Source organism: Kogia breviceps, chromosome 4, assembly GCF_026419965.1.
Source record: "Kogia breviceps isolate mKogBre1 chromosome 4, mKogBre1 haplotype 1, whole genome shotgun sequence".
In the NCBI taxonomy this organism is placed as follows: domain Eukaryota; kingdom Metazoa; phylum Chordata; class Mammalia; order Artiodactyla; family Physeteridae; genus Kogia; species Kogia breviceps.
The window spans coordinates 107,487,261-107,499,367 of record NC_081313.1 but is presented as its reverse complement, the minus strand read 5'-3'; the positions used below and the strand labels follow the sequence as shown (position 1 = coordinate 107,499,367).

Genomic DNA, 12,107 nt, shown 5'->3' with positions numbered 1-12,107 from the left:
TCTTACCATGCATGTAATCATTTGTCCCCTCTCTTTATAGCAAATTTTAATAAAAGCATCATTATCCCTTGGATTTGGACCCAGAATTATTATCTTTTGAACCATGAGAATTATAAAAATAGAAATACAGTTCACTAGGCAAAACTGTCTACATATTAATTAACCATATTTTCTTTTCTTCTCCTCATCCTCTCCCTTCCTCCCTCCCTCCTTTCCTTCCTTCCTTCTTTCCTTTCTTTCTTTTTCTTATGCAAATAACCAACTGAAATATCTGAAAGTATTTCCATCTGAAAAGTCTGGATGATGTCCACATGAGCAGTTGGGGTCCATCAAATTATCTGACTTTGAAAATTTGGACAGTTTTGGATAGTTTTGATTACAAAGAAAGCCTGTGATTAGGTTATAAATCATTGGGCATCTATTACATAACATTATCAAAACTGATGAACGAGGGAGGCAATCACATTAACTAAGTGCACAGAATTTGAGGTCAGAGTGATACATGCAACTAAACTGTGCTCTTGAGCAAGTTGCTGAATCTCTCTGGTCCTCAGTTTCCTCAGCTACAATGTGAAGGTATTAATGGTCCCTTACAAGGGTGCTGTGACGTTTAATAGGTATAGTGGCTAAAAGAATGCTTAGCATTTATTAAGTGCTTAAAAAAGGTCCGCTATTATTTTAAGAGTGCATAAGAAATGGGTTTTCATTTCAGCCATCTCTGATATAAAGCAAACTGGAAAAAAAAAAATTTTAAGTTTTATTATCCACAGTTAAAAAGCCAACTCCATTTCCCAGAATACCCTTCTTTGTGTGAGTCTGGGTTAGAACAAGCTGAAAGAGAAACTGGCATGAAATTTGGAGGGCACAATGGAAGCAGCATCCATTAATCTGCAATTCTTTTTGCAATCAGATATGCTGACAGAGGCACAGGCCCTTGGCAGGTTCTAGATTGCCTTGCTCTCCTGAGCCTCTATGCCCATTTCTTATTTCCAACTGTTGGTCCTGTTGACCGCCAGGAAACTTAGATCCACTACCCAGTGTTTGGCTGTGGTCCTGGAAAGGAGGAAGCTACACAGAGGCAACAGTATCTCATAGATATCTTCACAAATTACCCCTTTATAGTTAAACTTACCTGGCTGTGTCTGGCTGCTCAGATTGGTGACTGTTCTGATCCTCCAACTCCTCTTACGGACCTTCACTTCCAGGGCTCCTCCTGCTGTTGTTTGAGTTCAAACCTATTATCCGCTAACACTGCTTTGCTGATTGGACCTGGCAACTACTGGTGCCAGAAGTGCTTCCAAGGAAGAGAATTTAAAAAATGGAATCTGGAATTAGTTCTCCGATATGACTAGACTTAAAGGCATTAATGACCAGTAGTAAGTGGGACCCTGGTCATCCATGACATACAGGGGAGAATGGTTATAAAAACTCTCACCTAAAGTTACCTAGAGTGAAGTGCCTAGAGAAAGCAAGGCCCTAGGTTACGAAGTACCTGCTGCAATATAAATTTTCCATAAAAACAAAGAGAATAAGGACTGTGGGGTTGACTCATTGCTTCTAAATCAGCTGGAGAACTTACAGCAAGAGAACGATAAGCCTGGGGTTTTACATTCACAGCTCAAGGTCTAAGTTGGGAACCAGAAAGCTTTTATGACTGCCTTGAAATAAAACCTTTTAAACTGTACTGCTGATGTCTTACCATCTGCGATGTCTTCTAAATCCACATCCAGATTCATATCCTGGAAGACCCAGAACAAGGTAAAAAGTATGACTTTAAGGTGTTACCATACATGCCAAAGGAATTGCAGGATTTCACCAATTCACATTAACTGAAACCCAAGATATATGCATGAGGATGTTTCTTAATGGTGTTATATTAGGACAAAAGGAATACAGTATTCTATTAACCTAAATGTTTTTGATAAGGGTTCACTAAGCAGAGATTCTTGATTCAAAGTGTAGTTCACACATCTGGGAGTAACTCTTAACAATATGACTGAAAATTGGACCCAATGGTGTTCTGCACTGAATGAAACTGAGATGTCAAAACTTCCTCGCTATAATGTAATAGAGGAAAGTATACACGTGTTTAGAAAGACAGTTTTAAAAATATGACAGATGTGCTCACTAATGTACTAAACACATCCCCGAAAAGGGTCCAAAGGGTATTCCCTTCATCAGGACTTGAAAAATACATTGGTGAAGGCAGTATTGGAATCTTTAAAGAACTTTGTAGTAGCTACTCCCTGAAAATCAGAAATGACATTGGGAAATGCTGCCATAGAACTGAGCTTCTTGAATTTAATGAGAATGATGGAATTCTACAAGGGTATTTAAATCCCAGGGACCAGATGGGAATGGTTACCATAAGGGGCAGCAAAGTCAAACGGGTAAAGGCAATAGTTTGACCTGCAAAGATTTTTGGTATTGCCTAATTGATCATGGAGTCCAGAGTACTGAAACAGATGAGCATTCTACTAAAGTCTTAACTTGATTTGTATAAGCATTTAACCTCTAGAGTTAGTGAAAAGAAGCCTGATTTGAATCATCACATCAGGGAATTACTTTCCCTTGATCCATTTCCATATGAGAGCAGGTTCACAAACCCAGAACTCTCTGAATAAAGGGGAGGCTGGATCTTTTAAAGGAAGGATTCTGCTATGCCATCCAAAATTCATACTGTAAATCTACACTCTAGTCTTCCCTGATGGGAAATGTGTAATGGCAAGAGGGAAATACTGACTTTTTGATGACTACTGGATTACTGGCTCTGACCTGATACTAGTTCCTGATGACCCAAATTGCCTCTGGAGTCCCATAGTCAGAGGAAGAGCTTATGGAAGTCAAACATTTTAATCAAGTTTTTACTTAAATCTGTCTCATAGTGGACCAAAGAGTCCCTGAACCTACCCCATAGTTATTTTCCTAATTCTGAAAGGCTTATTTGGAGTAAAAATACTCAGAAACTGGCAGAACTCCTGCTCCCCTTGTTGGTTTCACGATCTGTAGAATGAGGGCTTTTACAGTAGTAATGGCAACAGAAGCTCCTAGAACTGCCTCTACATACCAAAATGGGAAATTAAATCAATACTTCATTCATGGAGAGATTTGAGAATTATTTCTACCATGAAGGATTTTAAGGATGAAGGAAAGTTAAATCCTCTTTTTTTTATTATTGTTTTTGGCCTATAGTCTTGTACAGACAGAAGACAGAAGGATTTTGGAGAATTACCCTGTATTATCACAAATTTAATCAGATGTGAGAGTGAAAAATTACATAGGAAGAGGAGACATTCTTAATCCATCCCTTGATTCCTGAATCCATGAATTGGTGTAGAACCACCATTTATTTGTTGATGAATTAGGCCCTATACAACATCTTAGAAGCCCTCCAAAATGTTTCCACCCAGCTGATGCCAGAGTTGATTATTTGGGGGAAAAAAGATGTTGCATCATTCTGTCAGGCCATCTGTTCAGGGTGATGGGGAACACGGTAATACCAGCGATTCACGTGAGCATGAGTCCACTGCCACGTTTTTTTAAACTGTAAAATGAATTCTCTGAACAGAAACAATATCGTATGGAATACCCTATCGGTGAACAAAGCATTTTGTAAGTTCATGGATGCTATTTTGGCAGAAACTTTGCAGGCTGGGGAGGCAAATCCATACTCAGGGTAAGTGGTTGTTTCTGTGAGAACAAACCACTGCCTGTTTGGTGATAAAAGTGATCTAAAGTAATCTTACTGCAATCAAGGCGGTGGGCTGGTCCTTCCATAGAATGGTGCCAATATTGGGAAATAATACTTTCTCTGCTATTGTTAGGTTGAGCCCTCAGCAGTGACTGTAGCTAGACTGGCCTTGGTGAGTGGTAGTTCACATTGCTGAACCCACATATAATCTCCAGTCCTGTCACCACTGTCTCTGTTTCTGGGCTCACTGGGCAAGGACAAGGGTGGCTGATGAAAGAGATTGGACAACACACACAGAACCCATCATCTTATCCAACTGATGATTGAGTCCTCTCTCCTGAGGGTGCTCTTTGGTGAGCAGTCAAATGGAATATATGTTATTCACATATCTTTTCCTCAGAACTTCTTTGTCACCAATTTTCAAACCACGCTCCTCCCAAGTCCTTGTCAAGGCAGCCAAAACACCTTGATTATAGTAAGATTATATTAGATCACTTTAATCACCAAACAGGCAATGAATTGTTCTTACAGAAATAGCCACGTACCCTGATTATGGATTTGCCTCCCCAGCCTGCAAAGTTTCTGCCAAAATAGCATCCATGAACTTACCAAATGTTTTGTTCACTGATAGGGTATTCCATACGATATTGTTTCTGTTCAGAGAATTCATTTTACAGTTTAAAAAAACGTGGCAGTGGACTCATGCTCACGTGAATCGCTGGTATTACCGTGTTCCCCATCACCCTGAACAGATGGCCTGACAGAATGATGCAACATCTTTTTTCCCCCAAATAATCAACTCTGGCATCAGCTGGGTGGAAACATTTTGGAGGTCCTCTAAGATGTTGTATAGGGCCTAATTCATCAACTAATAAATGGTGGTAGTTCTACACCAATTCATGGATTCAGGAATCAAGGGACGGATTAAGAATGTCTCCCCTTCCTATGTAATTTTTCCCTTTCTCATTCCCCTACTATCTTACCTAATATGTGTTGATACTGGTTGATTTTATATTTCAACAATTAAATTAAAGGATATCCAAAGTAAGGGACAGTCTAGAAACAAACTGTGCCCCGTATGAACATGAAGGTGAAAATACTAATGAGGGAAGGTGTCAAGAACTGTGAAGACTTTGAGGCTTTACTCTACTTGCAATCTAGCAAGTTGGCCTGCCACACCTTCAGGGCAGAAGACATAAAATTCCTAGGTTAAAGACAAAGGACTTTATTACTTACAGCAACAGCAGTAGCCAGAGAATCAGCATTTTCCTGCACCGGTTCCCTGAGACCCAATTCCCACAGGGTGACACGAAGAGAGCCAGGCGGTACCTGTGCATGCAGTGAACTGTATTACAGGAGAGGGACCCCAATTTTAAGGAACCTGAAACTTTCATAATGAGAAATAAGAATGTCTGCTCTTTGCTCAAAAAAAGACGCTATCTTTACCTTCCAAGGCTATTCATGACACAAACATCCTTTAGAAGACACTCCAGAACAAAAGCAGACAGTGCCAAGACATGTGGAAATGTGAGAGACTCATGAAGAATTGCCTCCCAGCAGGAAGTTTCACATATTTTATTGAAAAATCTAAGAAATCATGTGAATCATGTACAATATTTTCTCACAAGAAAACCTTTAAGCTGGTTTTTAAACGTTTCACAGAATTGTAAAACTTTTTTAATTTTTAGAAAGAAAAAACACAATGAAACTACCACAGTGTTATAAGCTTTTTGTTTTTCCTTGTTTCTAGGGAAAAGACTGAAAACTAGTAAATTTTCTCATGATTTGTGAGGCTAAGTACTATAGTCTTTTATAGATCTGCTAAAAAGATACAAGGAAATGAGGGGATCAACACTTTCTTCATTCAAAATATTTTAAAAAGCTAAAATCTAATGACAACATGTTAAAATAATACACATTTTTGTAGGATGTTACCATTTCTATAACGGTTTCTCTACACTATATCAACAGTGCAATGGTGATTCAGTGTAAATCATTACAGTGTTTCATTGTTACAATACTTGTGTTCAAGTACATGTTCATGAACATGATCAAAGTCTCTATTTTGACTTTTCTTTTTCATTATTAAAATAAGGCTATAATTACAGTAGAATTTTTCCTATGGATATCTCTAAATCTGAACGCAATGCATAATACATTCTCTAAAAACCTGTTCAACGCTATGAGGTTTGTTATGTTGACACATCTACTGCAGATTACAGAAAATGGGCTAGTCCTGCATCAGGACACCAAAAAACAAAAATGATTTCTCTCCATATATAACTAAACTATTACGCTAAATTAGTATACATTCTGGATAACTCAATGGTATTGTCGAGGAGAGAGTAGCATCTTAGAGACAGCCCTAACTTAAAAAAAATGGGTTTTTTTGTTTTGTTTGTTTAAAGCCTAAAGATCTTGGTTTTTTGTTTTTCCCTTTTTATTTTTATTCCGGAAACTGGATCCAACTTATTTATATAAAATTATTTATGAAGCCATATAGTATAAATCAAAATGTTTGTAGAACCAAAACAAACACCATATTGGATGTGTGGCAGGCAAAAAAAATAAATTAATTTGATTAAATTATATGTAATCTGATAATATTTGTTCTGAAAAACATGCTAGTGTGTGTGTTTATAAATAATGTAATTGCAAAGAGCTGTTAGCCAGCCAGCCTACTAGAGGTCAACTCTTCTGCTGCAGCTTTTGGGCATAGAAATCCCTGCATGTCTCACAGCAGCGCTGATACCACCGCATATCCTGACAGAGGTTCTTCTCACGTATCACTCGGCAGTACACAGGCCACTGATTTCCCAGGCACTTGAAAGTCAGAGCAGCTGTGAAGCAGAACACAGGGAACTAGGTGTCATGAGATAAACTAGGTGTCATGAGTAGAAACAAAGAGCAATCACTTAAGCTGGAGATTTTGTACACACACGTTGACTCATGTATATTACCTCATGGAGCATAAAAGATAAAGAAACACACACACACACACACACACACACACACACACACACACACACACACACCCTATAATAAAGGACTAAAGTGAATGAATAATGGTCTTACTCATGAGCTTCTATAGACTTATTAAAGATAGACTTCCCAAATCCAATAAGTCTACTGAAAGTGGCTTTTAAGTTTCCATTTCATGGCTTCCATTTAAGCTTCTTTTGGATTTTTAGTTGAGAAGAAGATTAAAAAGAAAAATGAATGTGTTCAATATGTCCACCATTACGAGAATACAAATTAATAAGTATTGTTATGGATGACATTGCAAAGACATAGCGAAACAAAAATCTGCTCACACTTATTTCACATTCCTTGTTTCCTAGATAGCAGACATGTCTAGCTGGGATTTTAAGAATCGCAATTTCAGGCTTCCTTAAAATCAAAGCTGATTATCAAAAGTGACTAAAATTTACAGCAATAAAGTGCTTGAAATGAGCTCTTGGTATAAAAAATTCAGTCATGTAGATTTGGCCCCAGTTTTTCTGAAGAAATAGCGTGTTCTGGCATGTATAATAAAAGACAGTTCTGCTACAATTGTTCCATTTGCCACTATTCTAGTATGATTCATTAATTTATGTTTAAAAACCTTAAGATTTTCCAACCACTGTGCTTCTGTGTTTGGGGATATGCTTTCAAGAACAAAATGAACAGAGAAAATGGAGCTTTAATTAAATTCTCCTTTTAATTCATTATTTTCTGACACATGATACTTCAAGAAGGACTCCAAATAATTGTTGGAGAAAGGGATTATGCTGTTTCTGAATACAAGGATTTAGGGCATCTGCTCTAGGATTGCTTAACTTTTTGTCTTAACTACTTTTAATTCTACTTGAACTGATTATTTCTTAGAAATGTTAATTATTTGGCTTAAAAAAGAGAATTTTTATATTTCCATGAAGAACACAAACTTTTCCATTTGATTGAATCGTATGCCTGGAAAAGTATCTATGACAATTTAGCTCCTTGCATTTTGGCAATATTATTCTGTATGATTAAACTGATCCCCTGGAGATTATACATATAAATTGAAACTGAAGGTTTTCCCCCCTGGTAACCATGTTTGTTTTCTGGATCTGTGACTCTATTTCTGTTTTGTAAATAAGTTCATCTGTACCACTTTTTTAGATTCCACATATAAGTGATATCATATGATATTTGTCTTTCTCTGTCTGACTTATTTCACTCAGTATGCCAAGGAGGAAAAGGGGGGAGGGATAAACTGGAATACTGGTATTGACATATACATACTACTATATGTGAAATAGATAACTAATAAGGACCTACTGTATAGCACAGGGACCTTTGCTCAATACTCTGTAATGACCGAACTGGGAAAAGAATCTAAAAAAGAGTGGATATATGTATATGTATAACTGATTCACTTTGCTGTACAGCAGAAACTAACACAACATTGTAAATCAGCTACACTCTAATAAAAATTAATTAAAAAAAAAATGAAGATGTTAAACATATATTAACCCAGTGACATCCAGGCAGCAGTGCTATTAAAAGCCACTAACTGCCACAAAAATAAAGGCTAATTCATTCATGAATATTTGTTATTCAAATGCAGGATATATATACTTAAAATACATACTCTACTTCTTGATGATGTATTAGATTAAATAGCAGGAATTGAGAATATATGTGAAAGCATTTTATAACATAAAAACTATGTAAATCAATGTTACTACTATTTATTTTTATTTAACATTATGTCCTTAAAGATGAAAAAAATGGTACTTCTTGTTCAGTGGTGTAGATACATGCATCTGTTCTCCTTGAAAGTGATTTTTTTACTCTTTATCTCTCCAAAGGATAATTTGTACCCAGCGTCACAAGGAAGGCTATTAACAATGAAGAGATCCAAGGTGTACACTACAACCTCACCTTTCCATAGACATTACCTTAACTGAGGGTTCTGCCATGGGACCGGTCAGAACCAAAAATATGGTTACATCCTTCAACCCTTTATAGGATGACCTTGGGTGGTATGGCATTCATATTTCCAGGGCCTGGACCTGAGTAGACAGCTCAGGAATGAAAATAGTTTAGTCTTTAGGATTTTTTACCCATATGATAATCTGGACTAAACTATAGTTGAATAGATCCAATTTAGTCAGAACCAAACTAATTAGTATAGATCGATAACTAAGCTTTAAAGTGATATGCAAAATAGAAGAAGCCATGATCATTTCCATGTTTCTCAAAATCATCCCCTTTTTGGTCTGCTTACCCAGCCTGGGTGATGTTATAGTATTTACATTAATCTTCTCATTGCAGGGCTGAAGGTGGCATGGCCTGTATGCTGCAGGTTTTTCTGAAGAAAAACATTCATTTCCATGTCTTCCTGTGATCTTATGCATGCACTGAATAACACGGGACTGCATTCCTTTGCCACAGGTAATTGAGCACTAGGAGAGATAACAAGGTTTTGTTAAATGTTCTTTTTGTTTCCTTTTTCTAGGCTGTGAGCCACCTTCTCCTTATATTTGCTAAAATTGAACATGAGCCACAACATCCAGGGTTAATGTAAAACATGGGTCAGAAATGTTGTTGTTCATAACTTGGGCACAGTGCTGTTCAGAATATTTAGCTGACTTAAGGCAGAGCTTTGGACAATGAAGGACATAGGCGATTAAAAAAATTTACAGCAGAAATTAACACAACATTGTAAATCAACTATACTTCAATAAATTTTTTTTAAAAAGTTGGAGAGTATAACTTGGGAAAGAGAGTGGGTGATACCAGTAAGTAATGAACTTGGGCAGACAGTTTTTAAAGCTTTAACATCCAGTTTGCAACAAATAATTGATTCACTGTTCTTTAATTTAGTCATTGATGCTCGAGAGTTAGATATGCCCAACTGTGGAGCCAGATCCTCGTTACAGCCTTTCAATGTACTCATCCACTCCATTTGCTCTGGCCTTAAAATGTTTATTAAGAATATCAACATGAAAAAATAAAAAGAATATCAACATGGCTGGGGGCTTCCCTGGTGGCGCAGTGGTTAAGAATCTGCCTGCCAATTCAGGGGACATGGGTTCAAGCCCTGGTTCGTGAAGATCCCACACGCCGTGGGCCGTGGAGCAACTAAGCCCGTGCGCCACAACTACTGAGCCCATGTGCCTAGAGCCCGTGCTCTGCAACAAGGGAAGCCACCGCAATGAGAAGACTGTACACTGCAATGAACAGTAGCCCCCTCTCGCTGCAACTAGAGAAAGCCTGTGCGCAGCACCAAAGACCCAACACAGCCAAAAATAAATACATAAAATAAATACATTTATTAAAAAAAGAATATCAACATGGCTTATCAACCTGATGTGTTATTGAAATAACTGCTATGACTTTGCAGATTACATGACATCCAAAATTGTGCAAATAATATTTGATAATATGTATTTTTCTAATAAGATACCCTTTTAATGGATTCCTGTATTTCAGCTAAATGTAGTTTGTCTTTATTTGTAAGATATTTCAGAGAACATATTTAACTTACAATGTTTGTTTATTAAAGAAGTCTCTTGGGTCCATATATATCACTAGATTTAATTTGTTACACAAATTGATGTTGAGTTGGATGAGAAAATACAATTATTTTATGGTATCAAAATTACATGTGGGAGAGGGAATGTTCTTGTGTTTCTGAAAATAGTAATTATTTATTTACTAGTTATATTATTTTCTATGTGGTAAAGATTTAGCCAAATCTGGCTAAACAGTTCTAAAAAACTTAGAACTCTTTATAGAGATGATCTCGGTGTATTCTATTTGAAAATTGGTAAATACTTTCTGATTGTCACCTTTTAGATATGCAGGCACAAGGTTTGTAATGTTTGTTCCCCTTTGTATTTGATCAAGTCATTGTTAGGATTGCATTTTCTTTGTAAGAATTTTCAGCTCTTCCTTTACTGTCATCTTGGGTCCCCTGCTCTTCTTATTTTCATTAGCACAAGAAGCATTCTACACAAACCCTTGACACCTCAAATCTGTCTGCTCCTGTTCACTTTGTCTTTAGTTCCCAGTCTTCCAGTCAATCCCAAATATTAACACAGAATATGTATTCTTTTAAAATTGCTTTATATATATATAAAATCTCCTTGGAAAAACCTTCAGTTATTGAGTTCCCCATTGTCTAAGAGATAAAGCCCAGTATCCCCAAATCTCCAGGCTGGCATTTATCTAGCTCCTCAAACAATTTTCCACCTCTCTGCTTTAGGGATCATTTGCTCTATAAAACACTAATCATGCCCTTTCTTTTTTTTTTTTTTTTTTTTTTTTTTTTTGTGGTATGCGGGCCTCTCACTGTTGTGGCCTCTCCCGTTGCTGAGCACAGGCTCCGGACGCACAGGTTCCAGACGCGCAGGCTCAGCAGCCATGGCTCACGGGCCCAGCTGCTCCGCGGCATGTGGGATCTTCCCGAACCGGGACACGAACCCGTGTCCCCTGCATCGGCAGGTGGATCCTCAACCACTGCGCCACCAGGGAAGCCCCACTTTCTACTCTCACAATTACAACTGTGCCTAGCCTCTTTTCAAATCACAATCTCAAATCCACTACTTCCACGAAGTGGTCCACAACTATCCCAACTACTTAGGCATAGTTATGCTTCAAAACCATATATCCATCCATCTGAAGCTACCCCTTAGAATCACTTGGAGAAAAAAAGTTTTTCACTATAGATTTTAAGGCCGAGAATTCTAAGTCAGGAAACAGATTGAGTCTGGGAATATACATTAAAAAAAAAAGTATATAGGTGATTCTGCTGCACAGCCTGAGTTTGGAAACTACTGGTCAATAGCATGTGTTCTGCATTTAATGTAGGCCAGTGTGTATTACTTTTTATCTGTATTATCTTTTCATGTATCTAGTTTGTCTCTTGGTAAATCTCTTGAAATTAGGCTCACTGTCATATCACTTTCAGTAATAAAACCTACATATCAGGTATGAAAATAGCTTACTAAGAATAATACAATTTTATGTGCATGCTATTAACATGCATCTACTTTATAGATGACTGATCTTTCTAAATTTTATTCTGTAAATACTTCTGCATATAACCCTCCTTGTATCTGATGAATTCTTAGCTTTATGCAAACAGCAGATTAAAAAAGAACAACTGGGATATTACATGCCTTTAAATCTGATTTTTTTTTCTTGTTAACTTCTATAGGATCTAAATGTTTCCAGTTCAGTTTAAGCTTTATTATAACTTAAAAACTATTGTAAGAGGAGTAACTGTTTGACATGGTCTTTCCCCCTTGGAAGTATGTATCTTAGTATCACTCAATAGAATGGATATAAGTATTTAAATATAGACACCATGCTTCTTAGAAATATTTTCAGGAAAATTCAAAACAGTTAAACTAAAAACTTTTAAGGGGTTAAGCTTATGTGG

At 37.1% G+C, this 12,107-nt stretch overlaps 1 protein-coding gene across 1 annotated transcript in view; it reads right to left on the bottom strand.

Annotated features, from left to right (window-relative positions):
* Positions 1-6,249: 6,249 nt before the first annotated feature.
* ADAMTS19 (ADAM metallopeptidase with thrombospondin type 1 motif 19) overlaps positions 6,250-12,107 on the bottom strand; it is a 274,741-nt gene continuing 268,883 nt past the window's right edge. The window contains exons 22-23 of the mRNA XM_059061851.2: positions 8,946-9,123; positions 6,250-6,531 (exon numbers count right to left, since the gene is read on the bottom strand). Of these exons, the coding sequence (XP_058917834.1) occupies positions 6,380-6,531; positions 8,946-9,123 (330 nt within the window). The 3' untranslated portion in view covers positions 6,250-6,379. The remainder of the gene's footprint in view (positions 6,532-8,945; positions 9,124-12,107) is intronic.